The sequence below is a fragment of the Periplaneta americana genome, chromosome 15 (assembly GCF_040183065.1).
Source record: "Periplaneta americana isolate PAMFEO1 chromosome 15, P.americana_PAMFEO1_priV1, whole genome shotgun sequence".
NCBI classification, from domain to species: Eukaryota; Metazoa; Arthropoda; class Insecta; order Blattodea; family Blattidae; genus Periplaneta; species Periplaneta americana.
Window position 1 is genome coordinate 6,900,890 of NC_091131.1, and position 26,387 is coordinate 6,927,276.

At 40.9% G+C, this 26,387-nt stretch overlaps 1 protein-coding gene across 3 annotated transcripts in view; it reads right to left on the reverse strand.

The window, feature by feature from the left end:
• Positions 1 to 26,387, reverse strand: part of Pif1A (PFTAIRE-interacting factor 1A) — a 230,355-nt gene that overhangs the window by 16,351 nt on the left and 187,617 nt on the right. For all 3 annotated transcript variants that reach the window (XM_069848923.1, XM_069848920.1, XM_069848921.1), the window contains 6 exons: positions 21,560 to 21,673; positions 21,410 to 21,478; positions 18,816 to 19,076; positions 11,949 to 12,203; positions 9,169 to 9,566; positions 2,549 to 3,458 (listed from right to left, as the gene is read on the reverse strand). In XM_069848923.1, the coding sequence (XP_069705024.1) occupies positions 2,549 to 3,458; positions 9,169 to 9,566; positions 11,949 to 12,203; positions 18,816 to 19,076; positions 21,410 to 21,478; positions 21,560 to 21,673 (2,007 nt within the window). The remainder of the gene's footprint in view (positions 1 to 2,548; positions 3,459 to 9,168; positions 9,567 to 11,948; positions 12,204 to 18,815; positions 19,077 to 21,409; positions 21,479 to 21,559; positions 21,674 to 26,387) is intronic.

Below are 26,387 nucleotides of genomic sequence, written 5' to 3' on the forward strand. Positions count from 1 at the left end.
AATTATTTTTAAAGAAACTTTTGTTATGTAACATTTTTCACAAAAATCAATAATAAGCGAGATATTTCGATTTATTTAATTCAGGCCCCCTTATAACTCCCCTTTTAAATAATGTATTTTGAATGCCATATAGCCTAAAATCTAAGTTACAACGAACTTAATTTATATTCCAATTTTCATCGAAATCCGTTCAGCCATTATCGCGTGAAAAGGTAACAAATATACAGATAGACAGACATACAAACAAAAATTTCAAAAAAGCGATTTTCGGTTTCAGGGTGGTTAATTATATACGTTAGGTCCAATTATTTTTGGAAAATCGAAAATTACCAGAAAAATTTCGGCTACAGATTTATTATTAGTACAGATGTTACTAGTCACGAAGTTACCTATAGTGTGGGAATGGATCTCCCTGCAAACGTTACATCGTCGTTTCTGTCCTGATACCCTAAGTGACGATCTGAGTTTAAAGACGTATTCACGTTAAAGAAAGGAAAGAAGAACCTATCTGCTGGACCCGTTAATAATTCTGAAAAAAAGTAGCTCTTGGTACAGAGAGAATACTCATTCATTTTCTTGCCTGATACCTAGTTCCGGTTCCTTGATTGTTTTCGTTTCTGTGCCAGGGTGTAAGAACACAAAAGTCTCTCACAAACTGAACACGGTGAACTTCTAAAAATCGTACCGAACTCAATAGATGATCGTTTAACGGGCTAAGAATGATTTCTAATCAAGCGCCTAGAGAGAGAAGCAGCGGAGAGTTATCGCACTGTGCAAGGCATGTTAGTACGTAGTGTTGCATTACTACTCTTGCAATTGAACATTATTTGTGACCCCAGTCAACACTTCGTACGCTTCCCGCTGTCCGCGCACTCCATCCCCACCACTCAGTAATTGTAGGCCTATCATAATGAAACTGAACGTCCGCCCGCGCTGCTACAGCTTAAGGCTGGTTCACAATAAACCGGAAACGAGAATCGGAACGAAAACGAAAACGGTAAAATTGTTAAAATGTGTACATTTAAATGTGAGCATTCGCAATTAACGAAAAGCTTGCCGGAGCCCGAGATCGGGAACGGAGAGTTGGGCAAGTTTCAACTTTGGCGTTCACGTTTCCGATCACAGCCCACTAGATTCATTCTATTGCCATCTAAAAGCTATTTTGTCGTCATATATTTTGTAGCAAGAAGACCGTGACATAACCTATGCATTATTTTGTTCTGTGCTGTGCATCATGGAGCAAGTTTTATTTGATGAGATTCTAATATTGAAATCCTCACGTCTACGATAAGCGGCGCGCCTCGTATAAAGATGAGAAAATGAAGGAGAATACGTGGCTTTCAATAGCTGCATCTTTGATCGGAAGCGAATCATATTTCATTACTGTATTGGTTGTATTACCCACTACATATTCATGCTTCAATTCAATAACTACTGTTGTGTTCATTTTTGTTCTATTACAAATGTTTCTTCTCTAATTATTTTACGTTATGGTAGACTTAAAATATATATTATTTTAATGTACCGAAGTACATATGATATTTCCATGCAGATATTCTGCGTCATCATACGATGAAAGAGTATTGGAACGGAGAAAAATTCTCTCCGGCGCCGGGATTTGAACCCGGGTTTTCAGCTCTACGTGCTGATGCTTTATCCACTAAGCCACACCGGATACAACTCCGACGCCGGTTAGAATCGTCTCAGATTAAGCTCCAACTCTTGGGTTCCCTCTAGTGGCCGCCCTCTGCACAACGTCACAGAGGTCTATGAACGCAGGACCGAAGTCCACACATGTGCTGAGGTGCACTCGGTATGAGTGACTAGTTGGACGGGATCCGACGGAATAAGCGCCGTCTTAAATCACGAAGTGATTTACGCATATCATATATATTATTTTAATGTACCGAAGCACATATGATATTTCCATGCAGATATTCTGCGTCATCGTACGATGAAAGAGTATTTGAACGGAGAAAAATTCTCTCCGGCGCCGGCACCTTAGCACATATGTGGACTTCGGTCCTACGTTCATAGACATCTATGACGTAGTGCAGAGGGCTGCCACTAGAGGGAACCCAAGAGTTGGAGCTTAATCTGAGACGATTCTATACGACGCCGGGGTTGTATCCGGTGTGGCTTAGTGGATAAAGCATCAGTACGTAGAGCTGAAAACCCGGGTTCAAATCCCGGCGCCGGAGAGAATTTTTCTCCGTTTCAATACTATTTCATCAGACTTAAAATAGGTTGTGATAATAAAGATGCATGGGCATATTTATAGTACCGTACCTAATGAAATGTTCGAGTTGAAATTTCGAAGTTGGTTAACCTGTGTTTATGTTGGCTGCCTTGTACTCATGAGAGAACGCCATTGGTCAATTATACACAAATAACATCAGACTGTGTAATATCGACTTTACATATCGTTATTGACATGCATATCGATATGCATACTCGTCTACGTTCTCGGTTTATTGTGAACCAGCCTTTACGGGTGAGTCAAGCAATCTGTTCCCCTGCATAGTGCGGCAACTCTCTGAATACTCGCCTCCAGTGTGTCCACCTCCTCCTTGAGCTCGCCGTTGGTGCACTCGAGGTCCACCAGGTCGCGGGACGTGCGGCCTAGCTGCGCCTTGAGGCTCTTGAGCTGCGCGTCGTGCGCCGCCGTCTGCTCCCGCTGGTCGCGCTCCAGCGCCCGCACCTCGCCCTGCAGCGTCTCCGAGCGCGCCCTCTCGCGCCGCAGCTCCTCGCGCAGAGGCCCGTCCACCAGGCCGCGCATGCGCTCCAGCTCGGCCTGCGCGGCGTCCAGCGCGCGGCGCAGGGTGTCCGTCTCCTCCAGCAGCCGGCCCCGCTCGGCCTCCAGCCTGCGCGCACGGTCCTGCGCGGCGCGCTCGCCCGCCTCCACGCCCTGCAGGCGCTCCAGCAGGCCCTGCGCGTCCTCGCCGCGGCGCGTGGCGTGCCGCAGCCGCGTCTCGCTGTCCTCGAGGCGCGTGCGCAGGGCGGCCTCGCGCTCCTCGGCGCCGGCCACGCGGCTCTTGTACGAGTCCTCGACGTCGGCCCACAGGTCGTCGGCCTGGCGCAGGGTCTCCATGTAGGCGCGCTCCTTGCACTCCAGCTCCTGCACGCGGCGCCGCAGCTCGGCCTCGGACTGCGTGGCCACCTCCGACCGGTCCTGCACCGCGCGCCACATGCTCCACACCAGCAGCGCGGGCACGGAGCGCTGCAGCAGCTCCAGCCGGCCTCGAACCGCGGACTCGCGCTCCTCCAGCTCCGTGTTGCGCGTCTCGTAGCGCCTCAGCAGCAGCTCCAGGCAGCGCATGCGCTCCTTCGCCTCCTGCTGCTTCCGCTCGCTCTCCGACAGGGACTCGCGCAGGCGGCTCATGGCTCCGCGCTCCGTCTGCAGCAGCGTCTGCAGGGCTGCCCGCCGCTCGTTCAGAGTCGCTAGTTTCCCTTCCAGCCTGCAAAAGTTACGCTCAGACTCAACGGCTGCCTGCCGGTGTGGAACGGAATGGAATTTCCAGCACTAGCCTAAATCTATTGCGCTACCCCTCAAGCCAGGCACATTCCCAAACCCATACCCGCTATCTACACCAGACGTCTCCAAAAGCGTATTCGCGAGTAAGCCACTGAACGGAACCGAAGCCAGTACGTAATGCGCGCGCTCCGCCTCACCCATCTCCACGTGTACTGTACTCAATGTTTATGCGCAAACGAAGAGCAGTGGCGGACTGCCATTATCATTGTGTTGGTCGGAGTGTTCGACCGTTTCACAATGTCTTCTAATCATGGACGTAGTACATTCAAGGATGAAACGGAAGAGAAATATATTTTCGTATTAGTGGGAAGAATATGAAATGTTTAATTTGTTCGAAAAATCTTAAAAGTGTGTTAAAATTCAACATGTGAAAATAATTTATTTTGGGACGTCTGTATAACTGTTGGTTATACATAATAATCAGTATATTACGATACGTTTACACTCAGTTTCGCAAGATATACTTAGAGTTTTCGTTTCATTTTAGGTGAAATACATACAAATATTTTGATAAAATTTGAAACAAGAAAATACAAACACAAATCACACACGTATCCTCAGTCTTAAACAAAAAAAAAAAAAATCTTGCTAGCTATGTTCTAACTTGGAATATTGGAGAATCAATGAAGCCCTTTACAGAATGAGCATTTTGTAAAATCGTGCATACAGAATGTCTTCTAGATGTAATGCGAAATGAATTATTCCGTTAATGAATATTCCCCAATAAAAAGTAGAAACTTCCTAGTATGTCAAAATAATATACGAACGTATGATATTTCTTATCCTTTCGATGTTATTATTTGTAAACATAAGGGAGATCGCTGCCACAATCCCTCACTGACCGCTCCCATCTATTGAGGTACGAGTCTCTCCCCTTCTCTAGAGCACACTGCGTTCGGCGGGCAGCATCGGGATCACGAACGACTAGTATACGCGGTTTGGAGACCTCTGATCTACACTAAGGTTCGCTGCGTATCCAGGTTTCGAGCAGAAAACCCCACTCGTTCCTAGACCAGCCCCTGCGTGCGTCATTAGCCGGCCGTGGAATGATTACGAAATGGAAATGTGTCGACGGAATGACGTAGATGCCTAATATGGGTAAACAGAAGAGCACCGAGAAAAATCCCAACTGTGGCATTGTCCGCCATAAGTGTCACTGGCTGATCGAAACTCGAACCTGGATCGCCTACATGAAGGTCTGATCACTCTGCCCCCGCAGGGACCCTCCTGGTGTGACATTGATTCAAGTCCTCTTTTGGACTACGGACGACTATGACAATATCATATTAAGTTCTGGCACTTGAATAAATGAGTTAATATCGCCCAATTTTTTAGAAAGAAAGGTTAAAGTTACTAGGCCTACTTCAAAACTGACTTTTATATCGTTTTCTTGTTATTTCAACATTTGGTTTTATTCTTTATGTATTATATGATATCTGATGAATTTTGCGCAATTTCCTAGAATGCGTGACTCTCATACGCCGTTTTTGCCCTGACAAGACAATTTAAAACATAATTCGTTGATAATATGGCGGCCGTCATCATCATCATCATCATCATCATCATCATCATCTTCCTAACAAGTATTAGGCCAAGTGGCCTGTTACGGTCTCAAACTAGAATTTTCAGTCCATCTCTTCTTTGGACAGCCTAGAAATCTTTTGCCATATGGATAGTAATAAAACAGACAATCCTTGTCATCCGAGGCTTCTGTTGAGACTTGAAAGCAATGTAAAAATGACGCTCAATGGGTTGCTAGCCCAAAGAGGTGCAATTGGTGGGGTTCCCACCTATACAGCATTTCCTCTGCATATGACATTTCAGTTATACCGCTGATACTCGGTCCCCAGAGCCTCGTTCGTTCAAAACGGGTTGCACCACGGGAAGGTGAGGATGGGATTTGGGTCGGAGAGGTATGGCGGCCGTGAACCTCGATATTAGGTATCATATTCATGCTATAACCTATATCTTCACCATACCGTGAACATATTCTCTAGAAATAAGAGAATTGTAGGATTTCCACCAATAAGTGAAGATTTTTATTATTTACGATTCCTCAACACCTCTGTGCAAAAATTAAAATAATCAACTAGGCTACCTACAGCTTTAGATTTACATAGGTTTCCGAAACAGCCACTTTTCATGCACTTGGAAATGATCGTTTTAGTTTATATGGTCCAGGGCGCATGCATTCCTTGTTGAGAATTATAAGACAATCATTTGTAATACAGTTGTGGTACAGATTCAAGAAATTACTTATATTCATTGCATCCAAATAAATTGCCCTGGACCAAAATATCACACTTCAAATATGGAGCTTTATGTAACAGTGATTTTATTGACTTCCTATAATAACAATGCTTTGTGCATTTATTTTTAGAAATTATATAATTTTAATGTACCGGTATATTTTATCCTTAAATTTCGACTTTAAAAAATAATATCTTACTACCTACTTGTGTCTCATTTGGACTAAAGAATTAGAATAAAATATATTGATATCCATGCATTATTCTCGTATATTATGCCATCGTAACTATATAAGAAAGATGTCACATTATAATTCTGAATCTGCTGTCGTAGAATACTCTTATGGAGCAGAACATAATGCGATCGTACCTAAAGCCCCGGTGATTGCTTATCAAATTCCAAGGTAGCACAAAGTGTAGCAGGCAAATTAGATAAGATAGATAGGCCTAGTTGAGGAATTACATAACAGGAGTGACGGAAAGAGGGAAAGAGAGAGAGAGAGAGAATGGAAAGACGTAGGAAGAAATGAGAATAAAAAGAAGATAATATCTCTTACTTACTTACAAATGGCTTTTAAGGAACCAGTAGGTTCATTCCCGCCCTCACATAAGCCAGCCATTGGGCCCTATCCTGTCTCTCTCATCATATCCCACCTTCGTCAAATCCACTTTTATATTATACTCTCACCTACGTCTAAACCTCCTCAAAGGTCTTTTTCCTTCCGGCCACCCAACTAACACTCTATATGCATTTCTGGATTCGCCCATACGTGCTACATGTCCTGCCCATCTCAAACGTCTGGATTTAATGTTCCTAATTATGTCAGGTGAAGAATACAATGCGTGCAGCTCTGCGTTGTGTAACTTTCTCCATTCTCCTGTAACTTCATCCCTCTTAGCCCCAAACATTTTCCTGAGAACCTTATTCTCAAACGCCCTTAATCTCTGTTTCTCTCTCAAAGTGAGAGTCCAAGTTTCACAACCATACAGAACAACCGGTAATATAACTGTTTTATAAATTCTAACTTTCATTTTTTTTGACAGCAGACTAGATGACAAAAGCTTTTCAACCGAATAATAACAGGCATGCAGATCTAGTCTTTCAGGTGAAGCTTCCTGTAGAGCAGATTTAAATAATTTCAAGCGAAAAATTGTTCCGGGGCCGAGTATCGATCCCGGGACCTCTGGTTGAACGTACCAGCGCTCTCCCAACTGAGCTACCCGGGAACTCCACCCGACACCGTCTCAACTTTTCCCTTTATATCCACACAACTCGCGTGGGCTGACGAAACGCCAGAGACCCACATCGAGTGCACACAAACTCTCTGTGACTTGGAATTGTGGTTTTCTGTTAACGTACACAGTGACGTATATATTATGCAAATCTAGTCTTTCAGGTGAAGCTTCCTGTAAAGCAGATTTGAATAATTTCAAGGGAAAAATTGTTCCGGGGCCGTTTATCGATCCCGGGACCTCTGGTTGAACGTACCAACGCTCTCCCAACTGAGCGTTTCGTCAGCCCACGCGAGTTGTGTGGATATAAAGGGAAAAGTTGAGACGGTGTCGGGTGGAGTTCCCGGGTAGCTCAGTTGGGAGAGCGCTGGTACGTTCAACCAGAGGTCCCGGGATCGATACCCTGCCCCGGAACAATTTTTCCCTTGAAATTATTCAATAACAGGCATTTCCCATATTTATTCTGCGTTTAATTTCCTCCCGAGTATCATTTATATTATTTTGTTACTGTTGCTGCAAGATATTTGGATTTTTCCACCTCTTCAAAAGATAAATCTCCAATTTTTATATTTTCATTTCATGCAATATCCTGACCACGAGACATAATCATATACTTTGTCTTTTCGAGATTCACTTTCAAACCTACCGTTTTACTTGCTTCAAGTAAAATTTCCGTGTTTTGCCTAATCGTTTGTGAATTTTCTCCTAACATATTCACATCATCCGCATAGACAAGGAGCTGATGTAACCCGTTCAATTCCAAACGCTGTTATCCCGAACTTTCTTAATGGCATGGCTCATATTTTTATTAATTTACTGACTACCTCAATTGTCAATCATTCCAGGAAACTGCAGCCGTCTGATTCAGGAAGAGAAAAACGCATGCAAAGGATTTTTGTGCGAGATCGTGCGTATGTGCTTGGTTTCCGCACAAAACCAATCCGCGGTAAGTCTAAAATTCCACATTGAGTATTCCCAACCTAACACACATAATTTCCCTCTTCTCACCGCTTAAGTGACATATTGATTTTACTGCTGTAGGCTTTTAACACATTATTTTTAGAGACCTTCAATATAGTAATAATTATAAATTGGAAACTTACCACTGCAATTTCACTGTTAATTATTGTTTTTAAATATTTGCAAAACTTAAGTAAACTCTACAACTCCACTAAAGTTACTGCATTCGTGATGTATGTAACAAGGAAGCTCAAGTACGTTTCGCTTTTTCAATCTTTTCCTCGACCACGAAAACGTCAACATACCGCTCGTGTATCGTACATTATTTTGTGCGAAGATCGTTTATTACATACCTGAAAGAGGAATTTCTAATTAGTTGCAATGAAATCTCCATCTTGGTTTCTGTTCAATGACGGCAACTTCGGAAAACCAAAATATCTTTCTTCAACATTGTTGCTATAAAATGTTTTCTGTGTTTACTATACTCCAGCAGGCCGTGATATACGTCTGTCTTCCCCCCCCCCCCCCTGTCTATAAATGCGAACTTAAAACAAACGGTAAGGTTATGTAATGATTTATTTTTCATTTTAATATTTTAACAATATTATTTATATAACATATTGCAGTAATAACATCGGCATCTGGAATCTCGTTGATTTTTTCACGGCTTCCTTAATGTTACTTGTATCAGGAAAGCAATAAGTTTCGTGGAGTAGTAGACTTTACTTAATTTTTGCAAATATTTAAAAAGAATAATTAACAGTGCAATTTAGGTGAAATTGCAGTGGTAAGTTTCCAATTTATAATTATTACTATGTTAAACGTTTCTAAAATAATATGTTAAAAGCCTAAAGCAGTAAAATGAATGTCGCGCTTAAGCGGTAAGAAGAGGCAAATTGTTATGTGTGTTACGTTGGGAATACTGAATGTGGTATTTCACACTTACCGCGTATTGGTTCTGTGCGGAAAACAAGCAAATATGCACGATCTCGCACAAAATAATGTACGATACACGAGCGGTATATTTTCTTTTAATTCTCGGAAATTAAAAAAGCTCAACTACGTTTCGCTTTTTCAGACTTTTCCTCGAACATGAAAACGTCAACATACCGCTCTTGTAACGCATATTACTATTGCAGGTCTTAAAAGTCCAACGTCTCTGGCCGCGTAATTCAAGTCGCTGTCACTTACTGTTGGTATTTGAGGCGCGCGTCGTTCTCCGCCTCCTCGAGCTCGCAGCGCTCCTCGTCCAGGCGGCGGTTGTCCGCGGCGAGGCGCTCCACCTGAGCCTGCAGGCGCGCCTTGTCCTCCAGCAGCTGCAGGCGCTCGTCGCCGCCGCCCCGCCCGCGCTCCACGCGCTCCCTGAACTGGGTTAGCTTCTGTATCTCGGCGCTCAGGTCCGTGGACTCGACGCCCAGCTCCGTCTGCGTGCTCCTCGTCGCCACCTCCGCTTCCTCGAAGATGCCGCTCTCCTGCAGACACTCTGCGTTCTTCAGCGTCCTCCTCAGCTCGTCTACTTCGCCGTCAGCGTCGGTGTCTGCATCGCTCGTGAAGGGCAGCACCGTGGCCACGATCCTCCGTGGAGCATCCTGCAATCAGAGGGTTGCTATGGAAACGTTTACAATGTATGATTGTCGCGTTACTGAGTCAACGCTGCTGGTGGACTTACGAATATGCCATTCGCAGGTCACGTGATAGAAGGCAGAGCTTTATTGTTCAGTCTCATCTTTAAGAAAAATAGCTACTGTCACATATTCTTCTGTGGGGGGGGGGTGGAAAAAAGCTAGTACGAGTTAAAAATACAAAAAGAACCGCTAAACTGGAGAATTCCCACGGCATCTTTGAACCGTGCCGTTACGTTTAGCACCAAATTTAAGTAAATACACAATCTCGCCAACATAAGAACACGACGTTGGTGTGTGGCGTCGTTGGAGGGAGAAATTTCTTTCTTTTCTCTCTCTCTCTCTCTCTCTGCCTCCTTCGTTCTGAACATTTTTTATTAAATGTTAAGCACAGGAACGCCATTTCGTAATTTTATTTAAGAAACAAGCCAAATAAATTATCTTTGCATCAAAAACGGATGCTCCCTGGGCCAAATTATCGTATTTCATAATTGTTTGAATGCAACAGAAGCCAGAAGTCTTGCACTTGACTAATGCAGTGAATTATTTAAGAATATAGTCGCGAATTTTACTACCACCATTTCGATTGTGTTTTGTTTGGCATGGCCTGGTGACTAGTGGCCAGCGAGTAACATCGACTATCGACATTGCTCTGCCGTGGGTATTATCCAGTTGTTCCCAAAAAACAAGTATTTTCTTGGAGTCTTTTATGTACTGTAATCGCCATAAAAACTGTCACACCTATTCGAGTTTCCACTAACAGGTGACAGTTTGCATAAATGTTTTTGTGCCACGTAAGAAAGTGCCTATATCTAAATTCAAAATTACCTAAGTTAAATTGAATAATAGCCGCTAAACTCGAAAATAAATATAAATGCAGTAAAAAGCAGTGTAATAATATTCACCAGAAGACGGCTTATTGAACCATTTCAATTAAAGCTCTTCAATAAAACAATCCCTAAGAAAAATTAAACAAGCTATCTAGGAATTCAACTATACCAAATGCTCCATTTCAAACTCCATATTCTCAAAATAGCAGTCAAAGGGCTTTATGCAATCTTCAAGTCACCATCACTAAGTATATGGCAAAGAAAACAATATTATTAAGATCAGGCATCCTCTATGCATTTCCAACACGAACATTTTTCAACAGAAATTTAATGAGCAAACTACACTCTGTTTTCATAAAGAGGGAAACTTCCCGTTAAAATTTCAAACGGTCTAACCAGCGAATAGGGATTATAAAGAATGGACACTTCGCGTCGGTACCTTTGATGTAGCCGGACCGATTTCAATGGCCTTCAAGCCAGCTAGAGCGTCAGATTCTGCTTTCTCCCTAGAGTTGGCGCTGACATCACACCAGCTAGCAGTCGACACAGCGGAAATATAACACATATAATTAATACATCTAGGTACATTATGTACTCAAATAAAATAAATTGGATCCATAAAATAATAAATCCTTCATTAACTGTAATGTCTAGACTCTAAGAGTTCCTTTATAATGAGAGTTCAGACGTTGACCCCAACAACAATTAAAATATGTAATGATTTGATAGCGCTGAAAATGGAAAAACAAAACTCTCACGAGAAGTAAAACCACATACCTATATTATATTATATTATAAAAATATTAAACGAATTTGATGCTTAATTTTATAATGTATTATATTATTTTATAATATAATTTATGGTATCTGAAATATAAAATATTATTATTACAACTAGTTTGTCACTGAGAAATAAGGAAAAGCTGTTAACTTGAATTTATTTGAAGCAAAGCGTTACTGCATTATGCAATGAGGTAGGCGATGTTTGGATCCTGTGTCTCAACTCTATTCTCAATTATTATGTTAGCGTATGCTCGATTACACTACCTCTAGCGCTTGAAAGTGGAACTATCCGCTGGCGCACAGAAAAACAAAACACAGGAAAATTCGCTCAGTGTCCATTCTTTATAATCCCTATTCGCTGGTCTAACCTCCTCCGCTTGAGGCGGTGTTACTATACAGGACGTTTCAGAACAAATTCAACTAAACGAATGAAAAATACAGAAGCACAATAAAAATAATTTCATCTAAAAATTTGAGAGTTCTTCCTAATTTTTCTTATTGTTCTTAAAAATTTGTTGCGATGGGCAATAATGTCGTTACGTTCCATTATTTTTCTCGTTTCGTTCTGTATAAAAACAGAGTATATTCACTCACTCGATATCAAAGCATCCAAATTATTTACTTCATACTGATTCAGTTTTCATCCAAGACCTCTGCAATTCATTAATAGTTCAATTCAGTCACATTAAATTGAATTCATAATGGAATTAAATAAAGAAGAAGCAGAGCTACTGACGGCCGCATCCTGGCCGTCCAGCAGGGCCAGCGCCTGCTGCAGTCGCGCGCGCTCGGCGGGGCTGGGCGCCGTCTTGGCCAGCTCCAGCAGGCGCGCCCGCACGTCCACGTCGCCGTCGCCGTCGGTGTGCGTGCAGGCCTCGGACTCCTGCAGCTCCAGCACGCGGAACTCCAGCAGCTCGTTCTGCTCGCGCAGGTCGTGCGCCTCCGCCTCCAGCGCCGCCGCCTCCGCCAGCTTCTTCCGCAGCTCTCGCACCTAAAAAGTCACATGGATGTTAAATGTTACGTTTTATTTAACGACGCTTGCAACTGCAGAGGTTATATCAGCGTCGCCGGATGTGCCGGAATTTTGTCCCGCAGGAGTTCTTTTACATGCCAGTAAATGTACTGGCATGAGCCTGTCGCATTTAAGCACACTTAAATGCCAGCGACCTGGCCCGGGATCGAACCTGCAACCTTGGGCATAGAAGGCCAGCGCTATACTAACTCGCCAACCAGGCCGACAGTCACATGGAAGGAACCTTAAAGTTAGTACAGCTACCACAAATACAAACCTAGCCACCGGTACGTAAGTAATTCATTCATGAGGAAAGTGCTAATGTATTATTAAATATGCGTCCTATTCCGATTATTGACATAGTTATTACCCATTTTACATATTATAGGCCAACAGGCAGACGCTCCAGAGGATTCACCAAGATGTGATGCAAGGACCAATTTATACTTCAAATTCCTGAAGATGGAACAGGTCAACTGGTCTAATCAATGGAAAAATTGATGATGATGATGATGATGATGATGATGATGTACACATTTCCTCACTTATAAAAACAGCGTAATGTAATTTGCATATACTTTCTTCGATACAGTCCTCAATCAATACTGGGTGTTCAGTTCAAAATGTGTCATTGCTCGCTGTATGCCGTCATGTGGCTAGCCGATGAGCCTAGAGAATTCAATCTTCCTACACTTCCGCAGAGGTGCATAACCTAAGAGGCAGAAAAGTTGCCTAGCAAGTAAGACGTTCATTCTGAAGAGTACATACCGATACGTACGGTAACGCCGGTAGTGGCAGGAATGTGAACTGTTTGGAAATACGTACTGTCGGGATATGGGGAGAGGGTTAAGACGATTACTTACGTATTTGTTGACATTACTAACTTCGACGGTCAACATGGACACGGAGCATTTGATTTGTGTTGTGGAATGTTACCGTACGCAACCGATGATAACAAATACCCTGCGTACGACTTGCCGGCGCAAAACACAGTTCGAAAGAGGTTATGGTAGCACACAGACCGTACAGACCCGCCATCTGTTGCTACGACGTTCAAGTTATACCGTACACGTTCTCAAGTTCAGATTGAAGAACGCCTTAAATAATAGGCAACTTCTCTAACATATAAGCTGAAACTCGCTTCAAATCGGTGACCCAACAACAGTGACGTCATGACACACTTTGAAATGAACACCCAGTATAAGCAATTAATACAATACGAAAAAAAATGTAGATTTCGTTATGTATAAAATTTGGGAGTAGAGTGAGGCAATTCCCTTGTTCACTGCTGTGGAGTAACGGTTAGCGCGTTTCACCGCGAAACGAGTAGGCCGAGGTTCAAATCCTGATTGGGAGTTTTCCGGGGATTTCCCTCAACCAAATGAAACAGACTTGCTGGGTAGGACCAGGGCCAAACAATCGAAAACAATTTTCATAATCCATTGAATTAGACTTTGGAGCCAGAATGAAAGCGGGTGAGGTATGTATGTAGGGCCTATAGGCCGTAATAAAGAAAATCACGTCTTGCATTCCAGCCAATGAGCTTCAGTCTGCTTCGAGAATTGTCCTGTTCTGAGCCCGTGTTTTGTTCTGTTCTGATAGAGTGAGTCTTGAGGTTATTTGGAATTTGTGAAATGGAAGACGAGAATTCAAATGTTATGTTATTTACGCAAACATGAACGGAGTCTTGTGTGTAAGGGTTACCAATACTTTCGAAGCGATGCAGAGGAGCATTGTCCGTATGGCTACATTAGCCTATAAGCTACATCAGCATTACCGCCTCTCTTTACCCGTCTTCATTCCTGCTCCGGAATATAGTAAAGCTGCACCAGAAGGCAAGATCCACTGATCCAACTGCCTGATTTCTGAAATTAAAAATACTGAACAGCGAAATTTTCAAGCTGTGAATAATAAGCCAACAGCAAATTAAAGCATAACAATGAAGGAAAATGCCTAAATTTGTTTATTTCTGCCACAGTCCAGTAGCGCCTTCTCCGAATCTAGGCAGATTACACAAAAAAGGCCACTGGCAAAACTTTAAAACTCATATTCTGTCTCTGCGTTGTTTCTGATTAAATTTAACCTTCTGAAAAAGAAAACATATTATATACGAATGGGTATTCACCCGGTGACAGAAAAAAAAAGGGAATAAATGTAGTAATAAAAATAGGCTCTACAAATCTAAAAACTTACCACTACATACCTAAATACTTGACATATCTGATAAAATCAAACAAAAAAACAATGCCTCAACCGATCTCGAATAAATGATCATTTTGTGCCCTTCGTTTCAAATAGACACCCATTTATTACATTTGAGTACCGGTAATGAAAATTTACATTTCATGGTACATCATTTCATTTCATAGGTGCTGAATATGAACGAAATACGAAATCTGTCCAATACCTTAGAAAAAATGTCTCTACACGATAAGTAGACAGTAAGCTAGGAAAACAAAATATTCTTACTATCGATGTTTCACAAGCGGCTGCATAAATATCTGAAGAATGATTCTTCGCAGGTAACAACACGTTCTTTTTAGACTTCGTTTAATGAGAAAGTGAGAGTATAGCATTCCCTGTATAGCACATTAAGAACGACATGCCAATTTATTACACGCTCGAAGAGGTCCGTCATTTTACCCACCCAGGATGTCAATTTACAGCTGAGACGAAGATATTCGTAACAAGCACCGCAAACTTCAACAAACGTGCAACACAATACAAGGAATTTTCATTGTAATATATCATCTTCTGTCTTTCAGTGTAAAGGTTTCAATATTTTCGTAAATATGTCAGACATACGGGAAAGAATGAAGGTAATGTCTTGTTAAATCTTATACATACATATATATATATATATAAATATATATATATATATTTAATATAGGCCTATCTATGCGGATCTTAATTAAAAATGTCACCAGATTGCGGACCCTCTGTCATCAAGACACAATACCTGTCTGGCCTGCAGGATGTGCGAAAATAATTTAAGAAATTAATTTACTCTCACAACAAACACGTTATTGAATAACTTGTAGCAATAATGTAATTAAGTCTAAAGCGTATAAATAATTCACGAACTCATTTCTAAGAAAACAGAATGGGAGGAATTATCATCTCTGGCTGTGGTAGAGATTATGAGCAATTAATTAATTTTATTTTATTGGGTTATTTTACGACGCTGTATCAACATCTAGGTTATTTAGCGTCTGAATGATATGAAGGTGATAATGCCGGTGAAATGAGTCCGGGGTCCAGCACCGAAAGTTACCCAGCATTTGCTCGTATTGGGTTGAGGGAAAACCCCGGAAAAAACCTCAACCAGGTGACTTGCCCCGACCGGGATTCGAACCCGGGCCACCCGGTTTCGCAGCCAGACGCGCACAGGTCTGGACATGAGCAATGAAGATATGTTTTTTGCAATAGAAAATTTCCTCTACCCCCTATCCAAAACGCAACATGAATATCACGCCAATTATCTACTTCTTATAGGCTCAGCGAATCGGATCAACTTGTGTCATCTTCCAGGCCTTCTCTCTGATAACCATAAGAATTCTATAATAATTCAACAAATCAAAATCAACCCTACAGTTGGAAGCAATAACCACTAGAAATAAAATTAAATATTTTGGGCACCTCACCAGCATAGCACGCTCACAGGAAAAGGAAACTGTTTCACGACAATCAGAGTGCAAAAGATGAATGGGCTGACGTCATACAAGATGGATGAACGAAATTCAAACTGTCACGAGGCAGACAAAGCGAGAAATTATAACTGCTACAGAAGGCAGAAATAATGGAGGATGCACTGAAGTGAAGAGGGGGCAAACGACTTGTAATCAAATTCCTGGACAATAAAACACAACAGAATGGACGTCGCTTGCATCTAGTGAGTTTTGAACACAATATGAAGAAGATATTTTTGTCCGCATATGTATGTTTTTCTTATTTTTATTTACTTACTTACAAATGGCTTTTAAGGAACCCGAAGGTTCATTGCTGCCCTCACATAAGCCCGCCATTGGTCCCTATCCTAAGCAAGATTAATCCAGTCTCTATCATCATACCCCACCTCCCTCAAATCCATTTTAATATTATCCTCCCATCTACGTCTCGGCCTCCCAAAGGTCTTTTTCCCTTCGGTCTCCCAACTAACACTCTATATGCATTTCTGGATTCGCCCATACGTGCTACATGCCCTGCCCATCTCAAACGTCTGGATTTAATGTTCCTAATTATGTCAGGTGAAGAATACAATGCGTGCAGTTCTGTGTTGTGTAACTTTCTCCATTCTCCTGTAACTTCATCCCGCTTAGCCCCAAATATTTTCCTAAGCACCTTATTCTCAAACACCCTTAACCTATGTTCCTCTCTCAAAGTGAGAGTCCAAGTTTCACAACCATACAGAACAACCGGTAATATAACTGTTTTATAAATTCTAACTTTCAGATTTTTTGACAGAAGACTAGATGGTAAAACTTCTCAACCAAATAATAATATTTATTGATGTTTATTATTAATTTTTATGGGGATTTTTAAACAAACTTGTGAAACAACAATAGTAAGAATTTATTTTTCCTGGCTTACTGTCAGCTTATCGTGTAGACATTTTTTCTAAGGTAGGGTACTGGACAGATTTCGTATTTCGTTCATATTCAATGAAATGAAATGATGTACATGAAATGCAAATTTTCATTACTCAGATGTAAAAAATGGGTGCCTATTTGAAACGAAGGGCACAAAATGATCATTTATTCGAGATAGGTTGAGGCATTTTTTCTTGTACAAAGCTAGGGATATGACAAGCACAGGAGCGCCATTTCGTAGCACTTCGTAAAGTCACTCGGATAACCTAGAACAGCTCTAGTGAGCTCCATGACAAAGTACTGATTTTTACTCCATTTTTATTGTAATGTCGGTCCAAGGAAAACACAACAAAACTGGAGTGAGCTTAGTATTTTACGTAGACCAAATTTGTGGTCAGACGAATTAAGTACACACTACCGTGGGCCCGTGACCCAACGTGCAATTTTCTAGAATGCATCGCTCTCATGAGCTGTTTTTGTCGTAACAAGAAACATGAAATAGAATGTCATTAAATTAATTACTAGGTGTCATAACCTCGTATCTCTTCTCATTTCTCCGTGCTTATTTCCATTCCCTCTCTTTCCCTTCCTTTCGTCGACCCTGTCATCTAATTCTAGCAGGCCTTTTTCTATCATATGCATACGTACATCACGTGATTTCTCCTGCCCCCCTTTCTACGACCCTGCGACAAAACCACTTGAATGGACAGTAGATAGCATGTCTGAGCAATTTTATCTTTTCGGATCGGGCAGAAGTGAAGATTGAATTTACAGTACGTAAGGTACTCTTTCATAGAGTAGGTATAGAATTATTTCAACATGAGTTATTGATACGAAGGACGAAACTGGTAATTGGAATTAAGTAAAATAGTTTATAGTGAGATAATATGCACATTAGAACTGAAACCTGTATCGAAATGAACGGCCACCATCTTCAAAATGTGTTAAAATATCCATATTATGATTATTTTTTAATTTAACTTCATTCTCTATGTTGTACGCTGATGTGCTGTAACAGTATAATATATAATGAATACGTCCGAATGGATAGTTCAATTCGTGAGTAAAAAACACTAAGTGTTAATCCAATACTGTACTTTGATTAAACAAAACTTACTTACTTACAAATGGCTTTTAAGGAACCCGAAGGTTCATTGCAGCCCTCACATAAGCCCGCCAGCGGTTCCTATCCTGTGCAAGATTAATCCAGTCTCTATCATCATACCCCACCTCCCTCAAATCCATTTTAATATTATCCTCCCATCTACGTCTCGGCCTCCCTAAAGGTCTTTTTCCCTCCGGTCTCCCAACTAACACTCTATATGCATTTCTGGATTCGCCCATACGTGCTACATGCCCTGCCCATCTCAAACGTCTGGATTTAATGTTCCTAATTATGTCAGGTGAAGAATACAATGCGTGCAGTTCTGTGTTGTGTAACTTTCTCCATTCTCCTGTAACTTCATCCCGCTTAGCCCCAAATATTTTCCTTAGCACCTTATTCTCAAACACCCTGAACCTATGTTCCTCTCTCAGAGTGAGAGTCCAAGTTTCACAACCATACAGAAGAACCGGTAATATAACTGTTTTATAAATTCTAACTTTCAGATTTTTTGACAGCAGACTGGATGATAAGAGCTTCTCAACCGAATAATAACAGGCATTTACCATATTTATTCTGCGTTTAATTTCCTCCCGAGTGTCATTTTGATTAAACAAAAACCTAATGAAAATCATCAAACTAAAAATTGCGATATTTCCTAGTTTACATAAATGGATGAACTACTTTTCTACCCTCCTATACCTAGTAAAGTGATTTGTATTTTACGCCAGTATCATCGAACTCCAGTCTTGGAAGGGGGGAGCAAGCGGTGTTTCCGGTTCTAGATCTTTAATCCAAAGATATAGCCAGGTTAATATTAAAAATGTTAGTAGAAATAAAATGATGTCCCTGTATATTCCGCTGGTTGTAATAAAACCAATATTTTTCATAGGAACCTACCTGCGTGCGCGTGGAGGCCAGCTCGTGCTCCAGACGAAGCCGCACCCTGCTGGGCTCCGCCTGCGCCTTCCTGAGGCGTGTCTGCAGGAACTGGTTCTCCCGCTGCAGCTCCAGCAGGCACGAGTACAGCTCGGCCCAGGGCTGCGGCGACAGCGACGGCGAGCCGGACGACGCTGGTGAGTCCTCGCCCGCCCCGGAGTCCTCTTCGTCCTCGTCCTCCTCCTCCTCCAGCTCCGCCACCGGCTCCAGCTCAGTGAACAACTGCGGGCCAACAGCACACAGCATGCTACTTCCAATTCAATATTTTCACTCTATTAAATATAGAATATAATCTAAATGTAACACAAGAAATACTGAAATCAGAAGTAAACACTGAAATACTGAAACAATTGTCTTTAGAGACAATTAATATTAGGTACCCTCCACAAAACTGGCTTCATTTATACACCGACGGATCCTTGATCTCCAGAGAACAAGGTGCAGGTGTTACGTGCTGTCTCTTCTCACTTTATAGATCTCTTGGATATGGAACAACAAGTTTTGATGGTGAAATCATTGCAATAAGTGAATGTCTCAGGAATCTTCTATGCCACATCAATAAATTTAGGAATGCAGTTATATTGTCAGACTCCAAAGCAGCTATTCTATCAATCGTCTCTAAACACACACCTTCATCTCAAACAGCAGAAATAACTAAAATGCTCTCTCAATTAATATCACTCAATAAAAGAATTGTATTCCAATGGATACCATCCCATTGTGGAATCCTGGGAAACGAGAATGCGGATGCTTTAGCAAAGAAGGGCAGCACTGCTACTTACAGACCTGTTACTAAATCTACGTATTACTCTGTGAAGAGATTTATTAAATCTACATACTTAGACTTCAACAAACAAAATTTGATAACACAATCCCAAGGGAAAAAATGAAACTCTCTGCATCAAAATCCACAGTTAATTCCCGATTTACCACGAAAATCGTCTGTAGCTGCATTTAGATTGGCAACAGGCCATGATTGTTTGGCCAAACACCTGCATAGAATTGGAATATATCAGTCCCCTAACTGCCCATTGTGCAACTCAAACCAAGAAATGGATTCGGAACACCTCAAAATCTGTGCTTCAGTGGCTGGCCATGAAAAATATTGGAGTGCAAGAGGTCAAATGACTTTATTGTCAAACGCCTGGCATTAGAAAACAACAACAACATATTTTGCAAGAAAACTTGTCACACATTGGAAAACATTAATCATAATGATAACCATGGGAAGCCTATCTGCAGAAACTCAACATCAATACCAAGCTAGAAAACCTAAGGGCCGTATTCATAGACTTTTTAGCGCGGGCTTTCGGTGGATGATCAGCGTTTTTCGTATTCATAAACCAGTGTTAGCGATAGGATATGATTTGAATTCTGTACTAGTAACCAGTGGATAGCCGGGGCTAGCTTAGTACGCTCGTAGCGAGTGCTGCGAAATGTCTATGAATAGCACCCTAAATGACCAGCACGTTAATGCTGTACGAGATTACGAAACTATAAGAACCCGTTGCTTGTCGGAATTGCAAGTGAGCAGAGATGAGGCTACAGGATCCGTGAAGCAATTAAGGCAACATCTTCGGCACCGTGAATTTAAAAGCTGGTGTGCATACCCCCAGAAAGGAAAAGGAGTTGTATTGTTTGAAGAATTACCTGCAGCCAACTCGTGGATAATCAAGCATGAAGGATTACCAAGTTCTGAGTGGAGAGAAATGCTAAAAATGATTGCGATGGTGGCACCAGTACGTTCTCTCCCTGGTCGCTCTACAGGCACAACCCACTGTAGGCACTGCAGTGAGTATGAAACTTTACCACATGTGCTTGGGGGTTGCCCACAGGGAGAAGTACTCAGAATAAAACGTCACAACATCATACGTTCTATGATCGCAGATGCACTTCGATCCAAAAATCTAGACGTTCACGAGGAAGTTCATTGTATTGCTGATGGTGGGAGCAATCGTAGGATCGATATCATAGCTATAAATAGGAATAAACAGACAGCCGAAATAATTGATCCTACGATCAGATTTGAAATCTCAGCCACTCAACCATCTGAAGTGAACGAAGAGAAAAAGAAAATCGACGAGTCCACGATTCAGTACCTATCAGCGAAATACAACATTGAAAAAATCACTGTTACCGGTCTCTTCTTTGGAGAGAGAGGCACCATTTCGAAAGCCTTTGTAAAGTTGAGGGAAAAATACAAGCTGACGAGAGATCTTCAAGAAGCCATCGTCACCACCATTATACAATTTTCTGTAGCGATATTTCGTCAGCATCTTTATGGCGTACATTCAATTTAAATTATACTTGGTTCTATTTTCTTTAATCACTTTTGTCTGAAACCTGTTCATATAATTTTTCGTTTTAAATTTTATTGTGAGCTATTCTGTGTCGCAGGGCAAACCCAAAATAATGGGTCAGACCAATAAATTAGATTAATGAAATAAGTTTACTTATGTTATAGCCCTACTTTATGACATGAGTCGAGTTTAACACAAGTTGGATTTTTGGATGCTGGACATTCAAGAAGTCACAGTTGTCTGTCTCTGTCTCACCTTGTGCAGCTGACTCTGCTGCTCCTTGCGGTGTCTATTCGTCAGGTGGTCCAGCTTCCTGTCCTTCTCCTGCAACACAGAATGTGACATGTTATACCTTGCTCTTCCCTACTGTCCTCTTCAATACAAGATGTTGTCAGCATGGCTCACCTTGGCCGCCTGGCGCAGTCTGGCTATGGTCCTGTCCCGCTCCTCGATCTCGCTCCGGAGCTGCTCCAGCTCCAGCTCCGGGTCGCTGCTGGGCTCCGGCTCGGCCGGCGCCACCTGTCCACATCAAAGGTCGGATGTTGCACATTGGCTCACTAAACCTGCGTCCCCGCCCACAAACACTACCGCAAGAGAGAAGGAAAAAACCGAAACGTAGAAAGAAACGAGGAAGGACAAAAACTGAGGAGGAAGGTAAAAAGAAACACCTTAGAAGATATGTAAAGGAAGGAATCAAAATAAGGCGAATAAAAGAAGAAAGAAGATGTTTAGGAATAGAGGAAAAGAGAGGCAGATTGGAAGTAAAAAGAAGGAAAAAATGAAAAGAAATAAGCCTGAAGAAGAAGAAGAAGAAGAAGAAGAAGAAGAAGAAAAAAAAGAAGAAAAAGGATGAATGAAAGAGAGGCAAAGCACGAGAGGAAGAAAAAATAAGAAAAGAGGAACAAAATAGGAGAAGGAAGAGACGGAGATAAAAAGTGAGGGAGAAATGAATAAATACATAGAGGATGGACGAAAGGAAGAAAGGGGAGAAACGAGAGATATAAAATAAAGACAGAAAAGATATAAGAAAAAAAACAAGTAAAGTCAGAGGAAGTAGATAAGAGAGAATTAAAAACCGGAGGAAGTAAACCTAGATAAGAAGGAAGTAAAAAAATATATAGAAAAGAAAGGAAGTTAAAACAAAAGAAAGGAGAAATAAACGAAAAAAGGGCAAAATAAAGGAAAAAAGGAAGAAATAAAGAAAAAGGATATGACGAAGAGTGGAAAATAAATAAGGCAAAAGGAACAAAAATGATAAAATAAAAGAATATGGTGACAAACTAAGGTAAAAATAAGAAAATGAAGATGAGGAAAAATGAATGGCAGAAAGAAAAGTGGAAAATTGGGAGGAAAAGGGAACCTAGGAAGAAAATAAAAGAGGCAGGGAAGACGAAGAGATAAAGACGACGGAATTAAATGAAAATAAAGAAAAATAATAAAACGTTTTGGAGGAAGGGGATAGCCTACGTCACTTCCTGCTGCGTTGTCATGGGAGCCGCATTGCATTGTATACCTTCTCTATGTAATTGAAATCCGTATTCACTACGCTATCGCCTCGAGTAGGTCGCACGTCCAGTTCCGAGATCGAGCCCCGGAGAGAGCGTCTGCAGCGAGTAGGTCACGGGGTCAGGCGCTGTGTGTGTCTAAGGTCTTGCCTTTTCGAGAATAGTTCAGGTCATGACAAACAGTAGCAGCTTTTCTACGAAAGAGCTGCTTCTTTCGTTTTCAAAAACTGAAGGCGAATAAAGTGTTCTGACATGTTTAAAAAACAGAAACACAACAAAATTTATTGGAAATGAAGTTACAATAAAATTGTTATCACGCTCCAACACCCATCAAGTGATTACATGGGCGACCAAGTTACTGTATGCGCAATTCAGTGACTGCATGGGCGACCAAGTTACTGTATGCGCAATTCAGTGACTGCATGGGCGACCAAGTTATTGTATGCGACCAAGATACTGTATGCGACCAAGTTACTGTATGGGCGATCGAGTGACTGGGTGAAAAATTGAGCGACTGCGTGGGCGATCGATTGGTTGTTGTGTACAAAGTTTGAAACTTCATTCTATAGTGAGTGTAGTTTAATATTCTGGGCTATTTCATCTAAACCTAAACATATTTTTGTTTTACAAAACATAGTCCTAAGAATAACGACAGCTGTGCATAAAAGGATGTTTTTTTTTTTATCTTATAAACCAAGTAGTTTAGTACTAATCGGAACATTAATAATTTTAATAGAAGAGAGAAAACAAGTCTCAGCCCAACCTGTGTTTGTCTTCTCACTTGTTGTAAAAAAGGAGTTCACTGTTCATATGTTACAGTCTTTAATACACTGCCTAAATGTCTTAAAGTTTTCAATAGCGAGGACAAAAAACTTTTGGAAAGTATTAACATTTATCCATATCAATACTTTCTACTTAAGGATGAATTGTTTATGCTTATAAGATGAATTAATCTGCTTTGCATGTGTTACACATTTTTCTTTATTCACATATTTCAGATCTAAAAGCTACAATGCAGACGTAACATCTGCAATGGCGAAGCTCTTAAAAGGGTTTTGAGGCTTAGCCTACTCAAAAAATTCGAGTTATTACACCTAGTAACATTAAACCTGTAAGTTCGTAACAACGATATACCGTTGGTTTAACTACGATCCTTCCGCATATTAAGTTCACTATTGGCAGTCATTCCAGGATCCGAGAGTTCAGTGCGAGGCGAGGTTTGTAGCCACAAGCCTCTAAAGTCATGGCTACGACCTTGCCTCGTAAGCTTGTGGGGGAAAGGAAGAGGGTATTGATTCGCTACATCTCGTGCTAAACGAGGGTAGCCTTGTAGCCTATCGTCACAATAATACGTCACGCTATATTGGTGTTCTATGAATGGGCTGTGTTGTTGAGGGTTAGTTTAATCAAAAGTGCACGTGTGTGTATGTGTGTTACATAGTAATTTTGAATAACATAGCTCATATTTAGAGAACATTGAACATTATTTGTAGCATTAAAATAGAAAACGTTTTAAGTGGGCTTATGAAACAAAATCTACTTACAAAGGTAGGAGATCGACGCCAGAGAGCTGCAGAAAAGCGCTTACCAGTTTATATTCGACAGGTCGCAGAACAACCGGCGACCTTCAAACGGTTGCGCCTGATGTCTTGCTGGCTAGACAGAGCCACAGATACATAGGACAAAACACCAAGCGCACTTCACGATACAGGAACTTTGATTACTGTTTTCTAACTACACAAATGGAGTAACAGCTGAAGGAAATTTACTTTTCCTAATTAAAAAAAGTATTAGCTTGAAATACGATTATAATTGATTGGACACTTTGGTACATTTATCTTCATAACTAATAAATAAATCAACTAATGTCATAGATGAAATCTGACATGTAAACAAATACAAGAATAAAATAAATTACAATTATTTACAAAGTAGAAGAGCAAATAAGTACCGTTCACACTTACTATTGTAACGTTCATACTTTAAACTCAAAATGCATAGGTTACCTCAGAAAGATTAGTTGTTAATATAGCCTATGTCTTTTAATTATTCTAAGTGGATGTATTATTATTATTATTATTATTATTATTATTATTATTATTTCAGTAATAAATCATTTTAATGAAATAAAAGTTATTAACAAAACTTAAAGTAGGCCTACTCTCAAGCTATAATGATTGTAGCTTCAAGATGCGTGCTGTTGCAATACCTGGATTGCTGAATGAATGAATGAATGAATGAATGAATGAATGAATGAATGAATGGAGGAAATACCAATTGAAAGGTACACGTGGATAATCGCGTCCTTGCAACGATTAAAGGAACTACTGGATGGCTCAATAGTCTTTCATGATCCAGAGCCGTCCACCCGAGAATGACTCGGACATTCGTTAAACCGAACATTGGACCACTCCGCGAGACGGAAAAGCTTCGCATACTGTCTATAGCGCCAGGCGTTCAGTAGCAATATATCATTTATATTTTTAGTAATCGGTTGTGCACGATTCTAATAGACACTACATTTACATATTAAAATAGCAGATGAAGGAAGGCAAAATAGAATTTTCAATTTTCGTGGTATAAGAAATATATTTGGATAACAAGGTGTTCTGAGACAAATAAGTTATATTTTTATATCTGTATTTTGTTTGGTGGTGGAAATGAGTAGTCATCTTGTAGAGTCTGTGTCAAAAAAAATATTTTGATAAATAAGCCGATAAACATCTGTTGTATAGAAGGATACAAGGCAAGCAGCTTTTTCAGCCTACCCAGTATTTACACCTTAGCTTCGCCACTGAACATCTGTACAATACAAGAAATGAAATATACGGGCGATCAGATGATGGTTAAGCTCGATGATGTGAACTGCACATTCATAGATGGATTTTTCCTGTGTAAGTAAACCAGAAGAAATAGAATTCATGCAGGAACAGGTTGAGTTGGAAGTATCCAAATAAAGTTGTGAGTGAAGGTAGTGCGTGAGAAAGGCTGCCAAGGCGAGAGAATTTTGTATTAAGGGACGAAGAAGAACTGGAAGATATGCGATCAGAAGGCTAGTAATGCACACATGGATGGAAAGACATTGCTAAATAATCACAAGTCAAGAACTTGCAAGTCTTCTGGAATAAAACTTACATTTATTGACTAAATACATAATCAATGCTATCGATACAATCAACTCAGTTCTTCAATCCAGTCTTCGAGAGAGATGAAAATAGTTCACCATAGAACGCAGAGATATGAGAAAGATTTTGCACTTGGACACACATACAGACACACACACGTAACAAGCAGTAAAAATGTGGGCGCAGCACTTCAAGCGCCCCCATAAATATCGCCCCTCCCATCTGGAAATGCTTCGTCAATCACTCGAAACGTTTTTCTTGTCACACTTGAGTAAGTCTGAGTGCGCGCGAACCAACTACTGTAATGCGGACTGCGAGACGAGTCAGTGATGCTATGAGGAGGGAATTTGCAAAGTTCTGGGGCCGATAAAGGAACTTTCAGAAAATATCAGATCGAAATCCTCCTTGAAAAGTCGCACAAGGGAAGTCACTGTACAAGGAAGCTTAAATTTAATATCCTGCACGACGTTATCTGTCAATACAACTAAGAAATATAAAACAGAGTTTATAAAATTTGCTTACAAACTGCGTTTGAGTAGAGTTTTTGTGTGACTGTTCGAACGTACGTGTCTTGACACAGCTTGTCATCAGCTAGACGAAATA